Below are 21,986 nucleotides of genomic sequence, written 5' to 3'. Positions count from 1 at the left end.
AAAAAAAAAAAAAGGGAAGAGAGTTGGTTGGTACCTGTACAATTTATTAAATAAATAAATAAATAAATAATTTTAAATAAATTAAATAAATATGATTTATACATTGAGTATTCCACAATTGATATTAATATCTTTTTTAATTTCAACTTGTTGTTGTTGTTGTTGATTTCCAACTTGTTGATTCTTTTCATATGCCACCTTTTCTTTTTGATCCTTATCCTTGTTTTTCTTTTTCTTTTCCTTTTCTTCTGTTGTTTTAGTTGTATCAGTGTCGTCGCCGTGGTGATGACGATGATGATGTTTACCTTTTTTGGCATGACGATCTTTGATATAGGTTGAAAACTTGGAAGTTGTATCATCGCGCATAATGACAAACATTTCAAATATCAGTGCAATCTCAAAAATGAATTGAGTACTATTGGCCAACAATGCACCATAAGGTGTTTTGTATGCCTGTTTAGCTGTTAATATAATTATACAAACAACTCCAAATAAAAATGTCCATGATAATATAGTAATTATAAATGTTAACTAAATAATTGAAATAAATATTAATATTATTAATATTTTTTTAAAAACAATGTAATTAATTAATTTGTATTTGTATTTACCTTTCTAACAGCCTTTTCTTTTGTTTTTTTTAAAAATGGAGCTTTTCTAATTCGAATAAAAATAAGGGCACCATAGATCATAAATGAAAAGGAAAAGCCCAGACACACAAGTGCAACAAAACAATTGTAAAACATTTCAAGGGCGTCAATGGTAATACTATAAAATACCTGAGGTAGTTGTAACCCATAAACAATTCTAATTGATATCTCTATTGCAAACCATACACCATCAATCCCAACAAACATCCATTTTGTCATTGGAACAAATAATGTATTTCTAATTATAAATACATTATGATATAATCCAATCCTAAAAAAAAATTAAAAAAACAAAACAAATAAATAAATAAATTGTAAATTACAAATCTTGTTCTTTTTTTGTTTTGTTTTGTTTTGTTTTGTTTACATACCAATATAATAAAACTATTAAAAAACCACTAAAAACAAACCAAATACCAAAACCTCCTAATATTTCTACAACAATACTTGATACATTTCCTAATTGTTTCCAAGGATCCAATGATAAATAAACTACTCTTGCTATATTTAAAAAAAGTAAGAATAAGAGTTTGATTGGTTGTTAAATTTGTTTGTACTTTTATACTACTTACATAAACAAGCCAAAGATAATAATAAATAACTTGTCATTTTTAATGACATGCGATGAACGAATCGATGATATTGATCGAATATCATTTTGCCGGCAATATAAAAAAATAATGTTCCATAAATGATTGCAAAAACTACTCTCCAAAAAAGAAATAAATTACCCAATTGGTCTTTAAATGATATTGTGCAAGTCTCTCCCAACCAAAATGGCATGCATATACAAGAATCTTGTTGACATTTTCCATGCATTCCACATGGATCTACTCTAGAATATGATGGTGATGCAAGTAATTCTTCTGTACAATTAAATGGTGCCAAACTTTCTCCATTTGATATTGTACCTATTCCACTACTCTGACTATAACTTTGACTATCTATAATATCATTGGTATTTGGAATTTCAACCAAATATCTTTGAATAATATCTAAAATCATTACTACTTTTTTAACATTAAAATTAAATTATTAAATAAATAATAATGTTTTGTGAAGAAAAAGAAAAAAAAAGTTTGGGGACACAACCTAAAAAGTGATTCTAAATAATTTATAATTACATAAAAGTAAAATTAGTATTCTTGTCTTGTTCAACTAAAAGATTATGATGATAATAACAGCTAATTAAGAGTGTGGTGATGATGATGATAATGATGGGAATTATAGATTGGTGAATATATAAATAAAAAATGGACCGAGCATATATTTGAGATGGGTCGACCTACGTTGCATAGTGTCCTAAATGAAATTAATTGTGGGGGGTGGTGGATGAAATTGAAAACAGCAACAACAACAACGATAGTGACAGATCACTGGTTCACTTGTTTTAGTGATGTAACAATATTTGTTATTATTATTACCTTTAGGTTAATTTATCGATAATTTCTATGGTTGTATTTTACTTGTTCATATGCTTTTTTAAATTGTTGATTGTATGTCTATGCTATCTATTTGTTGATCTGATGGGACATAAACAAATTAATTATACTTTAAACTGTGGGGGGTGGGGGGGGTCACAGTGTTGGATAGGGGGTCGGGTTTTTGGATTCACACCCCAACTTCTTTCGAGTCAGCATTGCATAGAGTAGGGGGTATGATATCATACTTTTCTACCAGTATGTATATAAATGGAAGTTATAACTTTTGGGGGATGTAGTACAATCAATTAAATTATTATTATTTAACCCTAAATTTTCTCTTGTTCATTAGATAATAGATAATTTTTTAATATTAATATGGAAGGTTAACAATTCTTGGTTGTTTGTTGTTTTAAATGACAGTTGCCAAGTGATGATGGATTGGTTGGATGAATATATGGTATCTTTGCAAAGATATGACTTCATTGTTTGTGTGTGAACTAAATACATTTATTTTTCTTTTTTGAATGACAACATCCATTAATCCCATTCGAATACTTCCTCTTCGTCTTGCTCGATCAAACTTATATTCGCCTTGTTGGGTGTAGAGATTGTCCCATTTGATTTTTCCTGTTAACGAATAATAATAATAATTAGAAAAAAATAATGATAGGACTGGTCCAACAAACACTATTAATCAACCGTGTGCCCACCCCAATATATCCAATTCTAATAAAGGTGATACATACATCTTGTTTAATCTTTAATTTTAATTGTCTTTCTTGTTCCTCTTCAAGATATTTTTGTTGTATTTCTCTATCCAATTCTTCATCACTATCAATTGATTCTTGATGTTGGTCATCATCATCCTCACCAACAATAATATTTGGAATAATTGATCCAGATTCTATTTCCTCTTTTTTAATTTCCATTTCTGATTGAGTAATATTATTATTATTATTATTGTTGTTCAAGTGATCTTGTTGATCAAATGTAATTTCATCATCATCCCATCCAATTTCCTCTTCTTTGGTTGCCTCTGTAATAATATTAAAAATAGTAGTTGTTGTTGGTTAATATTTCAATAAACTCTTCTTTCTCTCTCTTTGATGTAACCAAACCTTTTAATAAAATTAATCTTCTTTCTTCTTCTTTTTGAAGTTTATATTGTTTATAAAAGTATTTATACCAAAATGCTTCATGATTCATTTCTGATGGTACTATTTATAATAATTATTATTAGTTATAAGTGGTTTGAATTATCTAATATATATATCTTTGAACATACCATATTTTGAATATAAAGATTTAATAGTTTCATTTCCAGCAATAATATTTGTAATTTCAAATGAACGACTATCTAGATCAAATGATTTACACCATTGTTCATAATCCTCTGCATTTGATGGATCAGGTGCAAAGAATGAAATACCTTTAAATAGATTTGGTGAAAGTAAACTATTGGTAGATGTTGTACTTGTAATATTATTATTATTATTGTTGTTTAATTGTTCGTCTTGTTGTTCTTCTTGTTGATCATTGCCAAGCATAGGTGATAGATTTGATTTTACATTGTTTATCTGAGATTGAACCATAGTTGAAGTGTCAGAGATGATTGAATTTGAAAACTCTTGTAAATCCTCTTTATAGATTGCAACCACTTGATCAGAGGTTTTCTTGATCGTCTCTACTATATTCATCTGTTGAATCGATGCACCCAGACTGTTTAATCCACTTGTAATGGCATCTGTATTAAACGTACTACTTAGATTAGATAGACCACTTGTAATAGACTCTGTTGAAAACGTTGGTGCTGTAAATCCCCAGAATCCCCTTAATATGAACAACAACTAATATTAGTTATAACTAATCCCTTTAATCAATCATTATATATCTTTAATACTAATTAGACAAGTACCATGATGATGTAGATGTTGGTGCTGTTGATGAACTACCACCAACACCACTACTACTATTTCCTATATCTTCCTCTTTATCTTTATCTTTGTCCATTATTATTATTATGAAAAGAGAGTGCAAAGTAAAATTAAATGAATCATGACTCAAAATATACTCTTATTTTTATACTCGTCCATTTTACTAGTAAATGAGACCTTTTTTAATATAAAAATAAATAATAATAATAAAGAGTTCATATCATTCATTCAAATCAAAAGATATAAATACTTATTTCATTTCTATAAATAAACTATTGCTCGCAATATCTTGATTTTTCCAAGCTTTGACTCAAAGTTTTAACTCTTTCTTTGCAAAAAATCACATGTGATTGGTAGCACTTTTCTTCCTTTCCACAAAAGTTGGGTGGCGTCGACGTTTGAGGGCACTCTAAACCATAGCTTAACTCACTTCTTATATCTTTGTATCGCACAAGTCAACAAACAAACAAACAAACAACAGTATACTATCGCAGACAAAGAGACAACCCCAAGTCAAGTCAGTCTACCCACCACACATCTCGAGAATAGATTGCATAGGAGGTCTTTGATATTATTATTATTATTGACAAACAACAATAACAACTGTTACACTTGTTAAAATGGACGACGTCGAACCCTTATCATCATCATCATCATCAGAGGAAGAATCAATAACAATAACAACCACAGTCAATAATGATAACTCTTCCTCTTTAAATAGTACTAGTAGTCAACAAAAAGAAGAACAAGTACAAGAAGAGACATTTATTGTTGAAAGTAATACTATTATTACTACTACTGTTACCGAGGAAGAAGAACAACAACAACAACAACAACAAGAAGAAGAGGAAGAGGAAGAAGAAAAAGAAAAAGAGGAAGAGGTTAATTCAACAGCAACTACAGCAACTATAGTTATAACCAATGACAATGATAATAATAGTAGTACTAATGATAAAATAGAAACAACATCAACAACTAATAATAATAATACAGCAACTACAACAACAACACCACCTATAACACCAAGAGGTGGTTCACCTACAACTACATCGACTGGTACCGGTACGACTACTTGGAGAGCATCCAAACCACAACAACTACAAATAGATTTAAAGACATTGAGTAAAGAACATTCAAGTCAAGAGAATCTAATGCTTCAAAGCTCTCCTCCTTCATCCAAAGAATCGTCTATGACCGATTCCACTAAACTTGCAACCACCAATCTATCAACCATTTCAATATCGTCTGATAGTGTAAACTCTAATGCAAGCAGTGGAAACAATAGTCCAAATCTAGGTAATTCTACAGAAGATGGATCTAATAGTGGTGGTGTAAGTATAGCTCAAATCTATTAATAGACTAATTATAATATATGTTGACTAATATATATATATATCTATATTTAATAGTGGTGGAGTAAGTTTAAATTAACTGTTCATAATAATCAACAACAACAAGCAGTTCAACAACAAGCACATCAACAACAAATCAACAGTTTAAATAGTAGTCTTAATTTACAGACTTCAACTCCTGGTGGTAGTATTAATAATATTAGTATCAATAATAATAATAATAATAATAATAATAATAATAATAATAATGATGATGATGGTGGAGAAATTATATATCATTCAACACCAAGTAATCGAATTGTTAAAGAAGGAACATTAAACAAACAGGGACATCTTCGTAAGAATTGGTTACCAAGATATTTTATATTGACCGATACTTGTCTCGAATACTATCGAGAAAAGGGAGGTCAGCAACTAAACTCTATACCGTTGGAGCAATGCTCGATCGAGTTGGCAGACACAGAGACGAAAAAGGCGTTTTGCTTCAAGATTGCGCATGCGACGCGAAAGACATTCTATCTGCTCAGCTACTCGTCCGACATTGAGCGCGACTCTTACGAATGGATTGGTGCGATTCAAGAGGTGATTGACACACTCAACGCACAGAACCAGAGTCAACCCAACAATCACATTAGTGTTTCACCAACCGTGGTAACGGAATCACATCGTAGCTATGAGCTCGTACACGCAATCTCAAATGCCCTGCTCTACAGTCTGGGCAAGACATCGGCAGCGGCCGTGACCGATCTTTGCATTGAAGATTTCACAGCCAGCGAATCACAAAGCGTTTCGTCAAGGGAAAAGGATGGCGCAGGCAACAAGACATCTGTATCATATAAATTTGTAGACTATGGTCCCAAGGTATTTAGAAAGATTAGAGAGTTGGCAGGAGTCAATTCCGCTGACTTTATGATCTCTCTCACTCGAGACCCTCTCACAGAGGTTCCTACCGCCGGCAGAAGTAACTCTTATTTCTATTTTACTGGTGATAAAAAATATTTAATCAAAACAATCACATCTGCTGAATTTGAACATTTAAGAAATATTTTAACAAATTATTATTTTGTATGTCAAAGAAAAGGAAATAGTATTTTAGAAAACATATTTATTTATAAATATTAATATTTATTTATTTTCTTTTGTTTTGTTTTTAGCATTTATCACAAAATAAGGATTCAATTTTATTAAGATATTATGGATTGCATCATATTTCACCAACAAAGATGAAAAGTACTCATTTTGTAGTAATGGAAAATATTTTTGAAGAGAAATCAATGGATGAAATCTATGATCTCAAAGGTAGTACTCTGCATCGAAAAGCAGAGTCTGGAAAGACTGTCCTTATGGATTTGGATTTTTGTACACGTATATTTATTTCAGATGATATGAAATCTAAATTCTTTAAACAAATTGAAACTGATTGTAACGTATGTACAGAAACAAAAATATGGAGTAGAATCACTTGAAACTTTAAATAATTAATATTATTTCTATTTTGCTTATCTATTTTTAGTTTTTGGAAAAAAATGTTTGTATGGATTATAGTTTATTATTAGGAATCCGTTATTTAAATGGTAAAAAGGTTGATTCACGTCAAGACGATAAAGGGTCAATATTCAAGAGAGAAGAAGGCGGAATGGTATCACGTACGGCAAATGGAGAGCTCTATGACAGAATATATTATGTTGCCATCATCGATATGCTGACGACATATGGAATCAAGAAACAACTCGAGCACACTTACAAAGCAACCATGTATGATACCAAGGACAGTATGTCTGCTGTTGATCCCTCAACCTATAACAAGAGATTCAAACAATTTGTACATAAAATCACTGGGTGGAAGGTTCAACAAGATTAAAAAATTTAATAATAATGAATGATAATAATAATGATGAATAATAATAATAAACAATGGCAATAATTGTAATCAAATCACCACGTTCAAACAGTATACGTATAGTATCTTTGTACCCGTGAGTGAAGTTGATCCATCAATTTTTTTTTTTTAGTACATAACAATAGTAAAAATACAATCAGAATCAAAAATGGCTCTACAAACAAACAAACACCCTCCGTAATGACAATAATATTATTAAATTGCCTCTAGGTATTAAAATGGAATCAGAGTAAAACAATCAAACTGTTGTTCTAAAAATCCCTCCATCCCTTCATTCAAAAAACATAATTAAAATTGGATACAATTACTACTATATCTATCACTAGTAAACCAAACCCACCTATCTCTCATCTGTCGTTTTCCAATACTACTCAATATGCAACGATCATTGTCAATGTAATCCTTTTTACCCCCCATCGTCATCACAATAATGTGATCATATGCCTTTGAGCACACATCTTTCATTTTTTTGCATACACCCCTATTTGCGACTAGGAATGAAATCATTGATGCACTACCCCCTCAATTGTGCATTGATTCATATGAAACATTGTTGTTTCTACACTACACTCTCTACTTACAACCAACAACAACATCAACAACATCAATTGTGAAGAATCAGATGTATGGATGGGTGTTGATGAGTGCAGGAGAGGAGTGAGATGTGGAAAGAATACTTTATCACTCACTTACTCCACTCACTCTGACAGAAGTAATAATAATCGATAACAGAGGATTGATCACAATCACTACGGAATTATTATTATTATTTTTATATCTGATATATATTGTTCACAAATAATTTAACATTATCAAAAAAATATATCATTTAGAATTTAAGACTAGTCTTTCTTTTTCCAAAGAAAAAAAAAAAAACAACCAGAAGAATAATAATAATAACAAGAAAGAGAAGAGATAAGAGATATGAGATTTATCAATTTGTATCTCTCGATACTTTTATGTATACTTGTTCAACACTATTCTTTATTGGTTTCTGCTCGAAGTATGATTGACCATCCAACAACAACAACAACAAGAACAACAAAAATAGAAACAAAAGTTCCGGTTTATACCAACCATCAATATTTAATCTAAAATCCTTTAATTATTATTATTATTATTATTATTATTATTATTATTATTATTATTATTATTATTATTATTATTATTATTATTATTTTAGCTCAAACCTTTAAGATTATCATTTATGATCATCATCCATTATTAAATCCAGATTTTGAATATGATCCCATTTCAGCACCAAAGGGACTTGCTTCTCAAACACTCAATGCAAATGGAGTTCCAGACTTTGTAGCCGCTGATTTATCTGGTGGTATTCATAATAAAACCACCTTTTCACAGTGGTTTACATCGACACCAGGAATCAACATTCCAATTCCATTTGATCTCGTATTTGTCAAGAACCCAGCAACTGGAATGTGGAACTATGTCAATAATTCTTTCTTCCCAATCAACGGTATGGGATGGGATGCACAAGGATATCCAATCTATTTGAACAAAAATTTCCATTTCTGTCTTCATTTCCAATCAACCCTGAACTTTAAGGTATGTACAGTATCGAATTTGATCTACTTTAGGTTGAGCGACCCAACTCATTTTTTTTTTGGAATCTAACTATTTGTAGGGTGGAGAAGTATTTAATTTCATTGGAGATGATGATGTATGGGTATATTTGGACAATAATCTTGTATTGGATCTTGGAGGTGTTCACCAGGCCCAATCTGGATCCATCAGTCTTGATGCTTATAACCCAGGTGTAAGTATTATAATCATTTTTAAAAAAATATATATTGTAATAATATTAATTTTACTTTACTTTATTTATTTAGACACCATTAAAATTCGATTTCTTTTATTGTGAAAGACATACATCTCAAAGTAATATAGAAATTGAAACAGATTTTGATTTGCAGTGTGGGTATTATGACTATTGTGGTATATGTCAAGGTGATGGCTCTCAATGTTGTACTCCTTCGATTCATTGTGACGACAAGATTCCATGTACCATCGATCGTTGTCCTGCTGTGGATACGCCGGGAATCAACTCTACAAACTGGGGTAGATTCTGTACTCATGAAGATATTACTTGTACCGATCCCAATGACAAGTGTAGTCAGAGTTCATGCTCAAATAACGAGTGTATCGCAGCCACTGTCTTTTGTGATCAAGCTCCATGCTCGACCGTGACTTGTGATAGTTCAGATGGATGTATTTACACACCAACAGAATGTCCAGTCACCACTTGTTCATCCAGCTACTGTAGCTTCCAAACAGGTGCCTGTGCTCAGCCACTCCAAAGAAACTGTAGTGACAATGATGCTTGTACCGACGACTTTTGTATCCCAATTATCGGATGTTTGCATACCAGAAAGAGATGTGACGATGGAAACATTTGTACCACCGATACCTGTCTAAACGGTGTATGTGTCAATACACCAAAGCCAGTCTGCAACTGCTCGTCCATTTGTCCAGTCAATCTTTGCCAGGATTTCGAATGTTATCCCGATGGAACTGGTTGTGACATCACTGATATTCCCATCGACGATGGCCGTATGTGTACTATTGACTCTTGTAATCTTAATACGGGAGAGATTACCCATCAAGCAATCGAATGCGTTCCATCAAGTGGCTGTTACACTTCGGAATGTGATGAAAGTACTGGACAATGTGTTGAAACACTCAAAGACTGTGACGATCGAAACCCATGCACCAACGATATGTGTTCGAATGGCAAATGCCAGCACAGTCGAGTCACTTGTGATAGCAGTGTCGACGCTTGTGTCGTTGGAACCTGTGTTGCCTTTAGCGGCTGTGTCTACAGTCCCAAGGACTGTAGTGTTGCCGATCTCTGTGTCACCAGTGTTTGTGAAGACGGACAATGTATCCATGAACCAAAGCACAACCATACCGACCTTTGCACAACCTATCAATGTGATCCCGCCACTGGAAATGAAGTAGAAGTCCCTATTTGTGACTATTCCAACCCATGTGTCTACACAGAATGTCTGGACGGTATATGCTTTTACTATCCTGTCCAATGTCCAACCACCGATCTATGTAGACCTGGAGTATGTAGTTCACTCCCAGGAAATGCTGGTCAATGTGTTGAAAGACCACTTGTCTGTCCTGACGGTACCCATTGTGAGGTTGGAACCTGTGTTCCAGACACCACTTCTACCACCACTGGTGTCACTACTGGTGTGACCACTAGTATCACCACTGGAATTTCAACCGGTAATCTACCACCCACCTGTCATCTTTTGGACACAGAGTGTGAATACTATACCTACGATCCACTCACCATGTCATGTCAACCACATGAAGTGATTTGTCAACAACCAGTTAACCCATGTCAAATCTCAATCTGTCATCAAGTTCATGGCTGTATTACCATTCCAAACCCAGACACTATCGATTGGGATGAATGTCCCATTACATCTGGTTCAACCTTGGGTATCTTGACCGACGGTGTTACATCTAGTCATATCACCCACGGTGCTACCCTAGGTGGTATCACTGTTAATCCAACCAGTGGTATTTCATCTGGCCTTCCAACAGGTGGTATTACAACCGATGGAGACCTCCAAGTATGTGCTCCACAATGTCGTATCAAACTCGATGGATCGGTAGAGGGATGTCCAAAGGGATACACCTGTGTTAAAATGTCTTGTGGCGCAGCACAATGTGTCAAAAATGAAGATGACCTTCCACCAACTCCAGAACCAACCCCTTGTACAAGACCACCAAACAATTGTCATCTCCCATCAGAAAGACCTGGTCAACGTAACTTTTTCCAAGACCAAGAAAATGATTTCATCTAAACAATTTTTATGAATCCATAATATAATAATAATAATAATAATAATAATTTAATTTAGCTTACACCTCGAAAAACTATATAAATAAAAAAACCTCGAATAATTATAAATTAATTTATCTTTACAATTTATTTCTTTCTTTTTCAAGGACAAGATGATTGATCTTTGCCATAGTTGTAAATGTTTTTTCAATGACTTCATAAACTGATACAATTTTATCATAGAATTCTTCTTCTAGTTGATACTGGATTTCTACCCACGGCAGTGATTTGATTGTTTCATTTTGACACTTGGTAAAGTTTTGAGAGTAATTATTGGTGACAATATAGATGGTTTTGGATTGACCAAGAGAGTATTTAACCTCTTGAATAATCTCTTCCAATGAATCATTGGTCTTGTCAGTGTAAATAACCAAATGAAGGATACTATTATTGATGTATTGCTTGAGATGTGCAATTTCCTTTTCAGGATCTTCGGCAGTGTTGGAGTGATCCTCGGTGTGAAATTCTTGAACATGAATCTGTTCAAAAGATTCTTCAGAGAAAGAATAGAGGTTGCGATAGTAATTGGCTCTTGCAACCTCATCGATTTGTTCTACTTGTTCTTTGAGTGACTGATCATCATTGGCTGCATCGTTGGCACTAGAGTTGGCCAAAAACTGTTGGTGTTGTTTCTCTAATTTCTTCTTTTGTTGTTCGACAAGATGTAGTTTTTGTTTTTGTTTTTGTTCCTTTTCCTCTTTTTTCTTTTTTGAACGTTCTTGCTCGAGTTTGACCAGTCGGGATGCCCCACCATCTTGAATCTCGTCACGGTCAGTCAATGGGAGTGACCGTGTCAAGAGACCCTCCTTGGTGAGCCACTCTAGCGAATGATCAGCTTCGGTAAAACTAATGTAGATTGAACGGTCGGCAAACTTGTTGTATGTGTCAACCTTGTCAAACTGGTTCTTGGCATTACATGGTGTACGGTTGTCGATCGACTTTACAATCTTGCCAACTCGTTCCAACTCGACACGACGTTGTGGTGCATCCAAATCAGCCCATGCCTTGTTGTCGGCGAATCTAATTTCATAGTCAAAGAGACCGTGTAGTACAGGATCAATATCGAGATTGAAATAGTAGAGCGCAACAACAGGCTTGCATAGTCGTTTGGCCATTTTAAGCTCCTTTCTACACCAAAGCGAGTTGATAGAGGTTGGTGAAATGGTAAACAACACCACATTGCTACCTTGAACACCCTTTGTAATTTCGGAACGCCAGTTGCAACCGGCTTGCAAACGGTACTCGTCCAACCAACATCTAAGAGAACTCTCCTCCAAACTAAGACGGAGGTCCTTGACAAACACAGAATCCTTGTGAGCATAACTGAGGAATATTTCATTGGTGAATAAAAGGCTTTGAAGGAATGCCTTTTCCTCTCCAACTGCATATTGCAGAGGTGTCTTCATCGAACGATCTGGAATATTTTGTGCTCCCTTTTGTGCCATCAATACACCAACTGGGTAATTCTTTACAGCAAAATGGAATGGTGTAGATCCCTTTGTATTCTTTACATTTCTATCACATCCAAATTCTAATAATAATAATGCTGAATCAAAATACTAAATTAAAAATAAGTTAATAAATAATAATTATTATTACTCTAATATAATTTCTTTCATTCTTACATTTTTTTCACAAGCAATATGTAAAGCAGTAGAACCTTCAGTTAATTCTACAGTATTTAAATTTTCCAAACGATTTCTTAAAATGTATCTTAAAACTTTAATGGAATTATATTGAGCACAAGTATGAATGACGGTACTATTTGTATTATACTCAATTCTTGAAGATGGGTATCTTGCAAATAATAATTTAAATGCTCTAAAAAAAAATAATAAAATAATAATTAATTAATTATTTGTTTGTATCTATTATTATTCTTTTCTTAATTTGACATACTCTAAATGATCAAAACGAACAGCTGTATGAATCAAACTACATATTTGAGTAACAGATATAGTATGTTCTTTTTCATCAAGATAACTCTTTAAAAGGTCAACCTTGTTATTATAAACCAATCCTTTTGCATTTTGATATGCTCCAACTAATCTAATACCAAGATACTTGTTACAATTAAACAATTCATAATCTTTTATATCCTAAAATAATAATAATAATAATAATATTAGATTATAAAGTAAAATATATCAATTTTGTAATATCATATATTTGTTTGTTTGTTTTACCATTTCACCAAGTAATTGGAATTCTTTTGGAAAAGTTCTTTTTGTAGTGTGTAAGATAAGGGTATTTGGTTCTTGCATTATAATTGAATAATCGCTAGAACAAAATACCTTTAGTTCAAGATTGTGTTGTGAGTAGACCTTTTGAGGAGTACTAGTAAAACTAAGTAATTTAACACCAAGTTGTCTACTATCATTCTTTCCCCAAGAATAGATATCTCGATTACTAGCAGTGGTAGAGGAGGAGATAACCATTGTATGTTGATCACCACAAGAAATTGATGTAATGTTTTCGAGTTGAACCAAACCAGGTGGATTATGATGAATGGAAGAAGCTTTTCTACCAAGTTGTCCGACATTGTTACGTCCCCATGTGACAACACGTTGATTGCTAAGCAACATGGCACAAAAATCGTATCCACAGGATACCGATACGGCACGATAATTTGATCCAATGTGTTGTGGTAATCGAGTCAACATTCTGTAGGATCGAGATGGTAGATTGTATCTCTCATGCTCTTCTTCGCTATAAGATTGTTTTTTAGTATCCAAATACCATACACTTCCTTTTTCATCAATAGAAACAAAGTTTCTATGACATGATGCCACTTGATTGAATCTAACTTCTCTTCCAAATGGTAAATCATCTTCGTCTGATTCTGGTCCATCTTCAATGGCCAATAATTTTCTAATTGATCCATATGATATATTTGGTGTAAATTTTCCCCATGCATATAAATTCTTTTTATCTATAGATAGATAAACACAAAATGAATTAATTAGTTCTCTTTTTCATGTTTCATTCTTCTTCATATATTTAAAAAAAAGAAACATACTATCAATAAAAGTAGTAAATCCACCATGATTAATATTAATCTTTTTCAATTGAGATGGAAGACCTATAAATGTTAACACTTTAGTTCCTTCATCATAATAATATGCATATCCATTAATCTCTTGACTAGGAGAAGAAATAATAATAATAATATTAATAATTAATTAATCAATTTAATTTAATTTCAAAAACTATACTATTTGATTACATACATTGGTTTAAGATAATTTTCTTGAATGATGTGTTCTTTATCATGTGGATATTCAATGTTAAACATTTCAGTATTCTCTTTTTCTTCATCAAATTCTATCCATTGTTTTTCGAGATCCAATTGTTCAAATGTTGATGAATCTTCCTCTGATGGTGTTGATGATGATGATGATTGTTGCTCATCCCATCCAGTCAATAAATCATCCATCATGAATTCACTATAGACACTTTCATCATCATCCAATTTATCATCATCGAATCCAGAAAAGTCCATACCCAATACATCTTGCAAATGATTCTTTTCCATGACAATACCATTCTCGAGTACATTATCAACAACAAACAATGAATGATCCAATAATGTAGATTGAACAATACATTTGAATATAAAGTCATCAGTAACAACTGGTACATTACACTTTTTAGCTTTAGTATAGATTGAATATCTAAAAACATATAAAAAGGGTATTAACAATCATTAGATGATGATGACCAATCAGGTGAATAGACAGACTTACAATGAAGGATTTGGTGCAGCAATAGTTGGTTTCTTCTTATTGGCGTTTACAGAGTCACTAATAATGACAACATAATCAGTAGACTTTGCAATGATACTAAAACCTATACTTGCACCATTGTCTTCTAATATCTTTTTGATTGTTGATTTACTTTGCCATGTTAATCCAGACGATCTAGTGACAAGATAGAACTTTTTATCTTGAAGAATCATATGTGTAACTTGTTATTATTATTATTATTCTTTATTCTTGTTGTTGGTGGGCTGGCTAGGTATTTATAAAGAGATAGATATCTGTTGGTGGATGGATGAGAAGAAGTATTTAAGTGGTAGTGGTGGTTCGTTGAATACTATCTACATAGACACTCTTCTCTCTCTCTCTCTCTCTCTCTCTCTAAGCTCTGGTATATGAATACTGACTGTGTTGTCTTTAAACAACAACAACAACTATCTAGTTTTAGATGATTGTTTGTCGATTCAACTGAAATCAAGTTGCTTTTATTGTTTTTTGCAATTTTACAGATATTTAAAAATTCCCAAAACCTATACTTAGGAAGAAATGTGGAACCATTGTCAAGTAAATTTTAGGAACAGGAATAATGCTCATTCGGTCGGTTACTTGCAAATGATATCTATTGCTACGTTGGTTGGTTGTTAGGTGTGTGGTATGAATTCAATCAAATTGTAGTTATAATAGTGCAGTGAGTGGGTGATGAATTGAACAACAATGGGTGGATGCATTACAATGCAATCACTGATTGATTGATTGTACTCTATCATCACCTGATGGGAATGAATGTTGATGTTTTACAATGAATTTTTATTCTATACTGATGATGTTAGACATGATGAATGATAACGTTAAAAGAAATTTGATGGTTGTACAAAAAAAAATCAAATAGAATAGTTCATCATGCATCCATCCTCATCTCATCATATGATATGATATGATATGATATCATTTATTTGATTTATTTATTTAGTTATCTTTCTTTTCTTTATTTATTAATATTTCTAAAAAATGTTCCAAAAAACCATATTATTAGTTTTAGTTATTGGTGCCTTGATAGTGCCAATAACACAATCATCAAGATTAGGAGAAGAGAGTGAATTGTGGACTGAAAGAGATGTAGAAATTCTACTCCTTCGAAATAGGGGTATTGAAAGTGAACAAAGAGAAGAAGCAATCATTGATACCATCAAAAATCTGGCCAAGCCATTATTTGCTGCATTTAAACAAGTTTCTAAATTTGGATTAAAAGAATTGGTTGATGTTACTCAAGGTGTTATCGATGGTTATGAAGTATGTATCTTAAATATATCAATATTTATATAATTAATAATATTAATAATATTAATTTATTTTTAATTAAATAAATTTAGACTAGAGCCAATCCATCAATGGCAAAGAAATGTATTAATGATACCAAAATAGCAAGAGATCTAATTGGTACTGTTCTAACAGAGAATGCAACCATTACCCAACTTGCCATTAGAAATATTCTAAGAATACCTGGAATGGTCCAATTAGCCGCCAATATCACCGTTCATTGTAGATTGGATCAATTGGTTGGTAAAATTGCTGCTTTGGCTGTAGAGGTTGCTTCTGCATTTGCGTATGTATAAAACATCGTTAATATCATTATTATTATTATTATTATTCTAACTTTTATTAATTTAATGTATAGAAATGGTGGTGCATCCCTTGCATTAAAAGAAGGACCTGTACTTTTGTTTAATGGTCCTACTTTAATTAAAGATATATTGGTATGTATTAATTAATTATAATTGTAAAGTATACCATCTATTGACATTAGTACTAATGTGACTTCAATTATCTAGAATATGACAGTTGCAGTAACTAAATTAAACTTTTATGGTGTTGGATTTGCTGCTGGTGATATCATTGCTATTCTTTTATAAACTCTAGTTTCTATCTTTTATAGTTGGTCAACCAAATTAATTAATTAATCCATAAATTAAAAAAATAAATCCATTGTTGTCTCTGTGCAAAATTAATCAATCACCCTCGTTGCTCAATTTCATTTTCATTTTCTTGAAGAGATACATACAGATATATATAGATATATAAAGAGAGAGAGAGAGAGAAGAATGAATAGACTATTAATATACCATGCCAAAAATATAATTGATAAAATGAACATAACATCAAAGACCTATATGGGGACTGATCTACTAAAAAATAGATACTATATAACATATTCTGAAGAAGGAAAAGAAAAGAGAAGTATGATCATGATGTTGTAAAAGAAAGAAAGAAACAACAACGACAACAACAATATATTGATTGATTGATACATATATCTATCTATCTATCTATCTATCTATCTATCTATCTATCTATCTATCTATCTATCTATCTATCTATCTATCTATCTATCTATCTATCTATCTATCTATCTATCTATCTATCTAAAAAGGTGTAGAATACTATGATGGTGAACCAAATCCAAGAAACTTGCCACCATTATGGAATAGTTGGTTAGGTTTTAGAAGAGATATAGCTCCAAGCTTTCAAGAGATACAAAACGAAGAGACAAGACAACAAACGATCAAAGTAAAATCAAAGATCATCGAAGAAGAAGATAGAAAATTAAGATTACAAGAAAATGCTGAACGTGAAGAGTATGTATCAAAAAGAAGAGAAGATTGGAATATCACACCAACTTTTAATGATTTACTCTCTTTCAAGACAAATAAGAAGAAACAACAAGTAGGATCGTAATAAAAACAACAACAAATATGTACATTATTATTAAAGAAATATAGTCAGACGTTAACGCAATTAAGGTTTCCTCTTCAAGGCCCTTGCACATATGGCTGAGCTCGGAAGACGATCAGAAGTCATCATTTACATTTCGCAAAGGGACCATCATATCACTATCATTGCTTATACCAGCACTCGTTTTATTCGGTTTTTGTGTTTATGGGTTTGACATACAAAAAACGATCGATTCTATAGAGCTTCTGGTGGTTATTATAAAAAAACGAAAGACGATAGAACAAGACAGTCAGAGGATACAGAGTCTTATCTGTTTTCTATTTTTCGTCTGCTCATTTATTCAATTAATTAATTAGAGGTTTGGTTTCGTTACAGTCACACCTAATGTCGTCGTGTCTATTTACCAGTTTACTACAAAAATGGGTCTGTCCAAAAGATCTTCAAATGAATGAAGCAGACATCAGACGAATCAAATAAAAAACGAACGAAGGAATGAAAGGTATGAGGAATTCTTCGACGGTCAAATAATACATGTTTTATTTGACGACGATCGTCATCGTCAATACAAGTGACGAGTGATAATACCAACAAACAACAAAAGAAGTAACCATTACTTTAAAGAGACATGGTCCTAGTCTCTCTGAGACTTTCAAAACAAAAAGTATTTTCCCTCTCCTCCCAGTCAGTAGTTTAAAAATGGGTGATGTGACTATGAATACGACCGACTGGGAAGGAAGGCTTCAAATCTTCAAAATTTGCGCGGCACCCAAGAAGAGTAGTACGCTTCAAGGAATCAACGATTTGAAAAATATCTTTTTTTTCAAAATTTTATTTTTTTGAGGTGGCAAAGCCAAGAGGCTGCGTCCCTCTGTGCAAAACGGGAAATTTGATAAAGGGCAAAAACAACAAGTTCTTCTAGGTTTCTTGGTGTTGGGTTGTTTCAAGCTTCAACACCTTAAAAGGTAACACCCCCACAAAGCCTGTGACTTTCAACACTATCGCTGAGCTGTGTGTGTCAGCAACAACATGAAGAAGAAAAATTGAAAAAAAATTAAAAAAAACGAATTTTGTTGGTCGCTCACAAAAAAACGACGACTCTCAATATTAAATTTTTCATTACATAATAACAATAAACACCTGTCTCTCTCACTTCATTCATTCAATATTTATATAACAAAACAAACTATAGAACATCATAAACAAAACAGATATTTAACAAAAAGATAATAACATTAAATTAATTAATTAATTAGTTAGATCAGTATTAGCAATATATATCAATATAGAGAACTTTACAGCAACAATCAAAATATATAGAATAATATTAAAGTAGATCAAATCGCTAGAGCTACAAAAAAACAACAAAATAATATTTTAGTTTACCCTTCTTTATACCTCCTTTACACTTCTTATTTATAAATGTTCTGCTAATCGAATAGTGTTGTTCAGTCGTCGGTTGTTAGGTTAATTGTTTGTGTGTATATATACTTTTTCTATTTCTATCTTTCTTTTCTTCTTCTTTCTAGAGTAACTTCTACCTTTTTCTTTCTTTTTTTTTTGTAATATAATCCATAACCAAGAATAGCAAATAATAATAATAATAATAATAATAATAATAATAATAATAATTAAGATAACCATTCCTTTGTATATATAAATAATATTCTTAAATAATAATAACCATTTTTTTAAAAAAAAAAAGAAACCTTTTTATTATCATCAAATCTATTTCTTTACTCTTTCTATCTATACACAACAATAACAATTAACTCTTCCCTTTTAATCTATCTTCCTTTCCTTTCTCTTCTTTGTCGTTATATTATATACACAAACAAGTAGCAAATCACAACTCACTACTACAACACTTAAATATATTGCCACATCACGTGATCCAAAAAAAAAAAAAATAACTAAAACTTCCTCCACCAATCTATTTATCAATCAATCAATCCAATCTATTTATTTTTTCAAATCAATTTAAGATTTAATCTATATCAATCAATATCAATATCCATATCAACAAATCAATCAATTCATATATATTTTTCTGTATTTATAGTTATATATTTTTTTCAATCCAATCTTTATTCTCGCTGATATCAGCCCCCCCTACGCGCGTAATCCCCACCCCACTCACTCAACCACCACCATTTAAAATAATTCCAATAACGTTTCCATCGTTTTAATTAATATCAACAACAACAACAACCAAGTCATGTCAACACCAAACTCACCATCACAACAACAAGAACCAAAATCACCATCAACAATGAAAAAGTCACAAAAGGATGTCTTTTCAGCTCAGATCTTGTTGGGTATGAAGAACCTTTCGTCGCCACCACAATCATTGTCAGCTCCATCGTCACCATTGCCCATCCAAGCTCCACTTTCGCCATCCATGTCGATGATGGGTGATGCAGGTTCTGCTAGTAGTCCAGCAGCATCGGCCGACATTTTGTTGTCCAAGACATCACCAGTCAGCCCACGTTCATCTGGTGATCGTCTCCCAGTCGGCACTACAGCCAATGGAAACGACCAACTTGCTCCACATCAAACCGTCTGTACCTTTAAAGAATGTTTGTTGTGCAAGAGAGGCAGTCCATTTGTCAACAACCAGTCTCCCACTTGGGCATGCATCATGCGTATCGTATTCTATTGTCTGCAAATCGAAATGCCACAAAAGCCATTCCTCAACTTAAAGACTGATGTCTATGGGTTCATGACTGCACATTGGCATTTATTATGTCTTGATAAAAAGAGTAAGAATGGAAAAGAAAAGAAAAGAAAAGAAAAGAAAAGAAAAGAGAATGGATGACTAACATACCATATTATTATTATTTTTTTTTATAGGATCCGATAACTGGCATAAACAAATCCAGGATATGTTGTCCCACTCTAAGAATTTGTTTGAGAGTGGTATGGACACTTATAAACAAAATGGGTATTGGAGAATGAAACAAATATCCGATCCATGGGATGAAATCAAGTCCAAAAAGGTGCTCACCAAGAGAAAGAGAAGCTATAGCGAGGCCGACAAGGACCACTCTATGAAAAATACAAATAATAGTACATCTACCACTGCTACCACTGCTACTGCTACTGCCGCTGCCACAGCTACCCCAATTGCTACTACTACTACTCTTACAGTTCCATCACCATCTAATTTCATTCCATCACTTGCCAGTCCGTCCACCACTACTACTAGTGCCTCGTCAAGTTCATTTGACAAGAGAATACACGAACAAATCTCGAGTCATATTAAATCCATGTCGTCTCAATCGTTGACATCACCAGTGCCATCGCCACGCGGAAACTCACCAACTCAACGTCTAAAAAAGAGATCGCGTGGTGATAGCATGCTCGGAGGTTCCAAGACCACTTTGCCAGTTACCACATCGTCACCACCATCATCTGTTCCAGTTGCACCCATCCCAACCATTCCCATGATCTCCATGTTGATGAGCAACGATTACTCGTCATCGTCATCATCATCGTGCAGTGAAGACGAGAGTTCACTCTCGATTGACGAGCGCGAAGATGTCAACATTGAAGAGATTGAAGAGATCAAGTCCTATGAAGACGACACTCCCATGGGCTTGTTGATGCTATCCTCATCATCATCACCACTCCATTACACCTCATCGGCATCATCCGCCGCCGTTGCCACTACTACCGCCACAACCGCCAACAATAATAATAAGAAGAAGGGATTCCACTTACCTTTGTCGTCACACCAATCAGAAGGTAAGGGGGAATCATCTCATGGCAGCGGCGTCGCCTACTTGCCCTCATCCGCTCTCTTGCCCAATCCTATCACCGTCACCACCACCAACACCGCCGCCAAAGAAGAGGACCCGACACTTGAGGAAGTCCAACGTCTGCGTACCCAGTTGCGTCAGATTTACGACAACTTAAGCTCGATGGTTTCCTCGCACGACCATTCCTCCATCAAGCCAATGCTCGAAAAAGAAATCAATAGAATCAATATTTTGAACCATTTCCAACCAACCGAATCGTCTCCCTTGTCCTCTTTGATATTATCCCAAAAAATTGCTGCCAAATCCGCCACTACCGAATCAAACACATCAACTACAAACAACGTGGTTGCCACTTCTCCATCCTCTACCGCCGTTACTCATTCCACAATAGAGGATAATTCTTGTGTCCCATCTTTTCAAGGTCTATCCGCTTTATCCATGGCAGCTACCAATATTTAAAAATCTCACTAATAACAAATAACAACAAAACATAATATAATAATAATAACAACAAAAAAAATAACAAACAACAACAACAAACAACAAAACTCTTTATTACCTTTTTTTTTTCTTTTAAGAACTTAACCAGGCCTTATTACT

General features: G+C 33.1%; 7 protein-coding genes across 7 annotated transcripts; 5 read left to right on the top strand and 2 right to left on the bottom strand.

Moving 5' to 3' along the window:
• Positions 1 to 96: 96 nt before the first annotated feature.
• Positions 97 to 4,084, bottom strand: DFA_09036 (uncharacterized protein; the record flags this gene model as incomplete). The annotated part of the gene is made up of 10 exons (XM_004354846.1): positions 97 to 531; positions 612 to 657; positions 856 to 921; positions 1,022 to 1,151; positions 1,223 to 1,645; positions 1,775 to 1,808; positions 2,821 to 3,110; positions 3,193 to 3,291; positions 3,360 to 3,832; positions 3,975 to 4,084. 10 exons carry the CDS (start codon positions 4,082 to 4,084, stop codon positions 97 to 99), a joined length of 2,106 nt encoding a protein of 701 aa, XP_004354898.1.
• A 544-nt stretch (positions 4,085 to 4,628) lies between these two features.
• Positions 4,629 to 7,470, top strand: DFA_09035 (pleckstrin domain-containing protein; the record flags this gene model as incomplete). The annotated part of the gene is made up of 5 exons (XM_004354845.1): positions 4,629 to 5,339; positions 5,418 to 6,425; positions 6,515 to 6,787; positions 6,874 to 7,132; positions 7,373 to 7,470. 5 exons carry the CDS (start codon positions 4,629 to 4,631, stop codon positions 7,468 to 7,470), a joined length of 2,349 nt encoding a protein of 782 aa, XP_004354897.1.
• Positions 7,471 to 8,184: 714 nt separating this feature from the next.
• Positions 8,185 to 11,102, top strand: psiG-2 (PA14 domain-containing protein; the record flags this gene model as incomplete). The annotated part of the gene is made up of 4 exons (XM_004354844.1): positions 8,185 to 8,263; positions 8,444 to 8,826; positions 8,906 to 9,037; positions 9,111 to 11,102. The coding sequence occupies 4 exons, from the start codon at positions 8,185 to 8,187 to the stop codon at positions 11,100 to 11,102; spliced, it is 2,586 nt and encodes an 861-aa protein (XP_004354896.1).
• Positions 11,103 to 11,220: 118 nt separating this feature from the next.
• Positions 11,221 to 15,098, bottom strand: tirA (Toll-Interleukin receptor domain-containing protein; the record flags this gene model as incomplete). Its single annotated transcript, XM_004354843.1, has 7 exons — positions 11,221 to 12,699; positions 12,766 to 12,961; positions 13,040 to 13,239; positions 13,327 to 14,072; positions 14,160 to 14,284; positions 14,371 to 14,814; positions 14,887 to 15,098. 7 exons carry the CDS (start codon positions 15,096 to 15,098, stop codon positions 11,221 to 11,223), a joined length of 3,402 nt encoding a protein of 1,133 aa, XP_004354895.1.
• A 91-nt stretch (positions 15,099 to 15,189) lies between these two features.
• DFA_09032 (uncharacterized protein) lies at positions 15,190 to 16,808 on the top strand (the record flags this gene model as incomplete). The annotated part of the gene is made up of 5 exons (XM_004354842.1): positions 15,190 to 15,289; positions 15,938 to 16,188; positions 16,269 to 16,501; positions 16,574 to 16,652; positions 16,728 to 16,808. The coding sequence occupies 5 exons, from the start codon at positions 15,190 to 15,192 to the stop codon at positions 16,806 to 16,808; spliced, it is 744 nt and encodes a 247-aa protein (XP_004354894.1).
• Positions 16,809 to 16,997: 189 nt separating this feature from the next.
• DFA_09031 (uncharacterized protein) lies at positions 16,998 to 19,047 on the top strand (the record flags this gene model as incomplete). The annotated part of the gene is made up of 3 exons (XM_004354841.1): positions 16,998 to 17,133; positions 17,327 to 17,619; positions 18,946 to 19,047. 3 exons carry the CDS (start codon positions 16,998 to 17,000, stop codon positions 19,045 to 19,047), a joined length of 531 nt encoding a protein of 176 aa, XP_004354893.1.
• Positions 19,048 to 19,843: 796 nt separating this feature from the next.
• DFA_09030 (uncharacterized protein) lies at positions 19,844 to 21,845 on the top strand (the record flags this gene model as incomplete). Its single annotated transcript, XM_004354840.1, has 2 exons — positions 19,844 to 20,387; positions 20,479 to 21,845. The coding sequence occupies 2 exons, from the start codon at positions 19,844 to 19,846 to the stop codon at positions 21,843 to 21,845; spliced, it is 1,911 nt and encodes a 636-aa protein (XP_004354892.1).
• Positions 21,846 to 21,986: the final 141 nt, after the last annotated feature.

This window comes from Cavenderia fasciculata, assembly GCF_000203815.1.
Source record: "Cavenderia fasciculata unplaced genomic scaffold Scf_EU5ZYIE01BBABR-5, whole genome shotgun sequence".
NCBI lineage: Eukaryota > Evosea > Eumycetozoa > Acytosteliales > Cavenderiaceae > Cavenderia > Cavenderia fasciculata.
The sequence above is the reverse complement of the archived record's forward strand: the minus strand, read 5'-3'. Positions and strand labels throughout refer to the sequence as shown.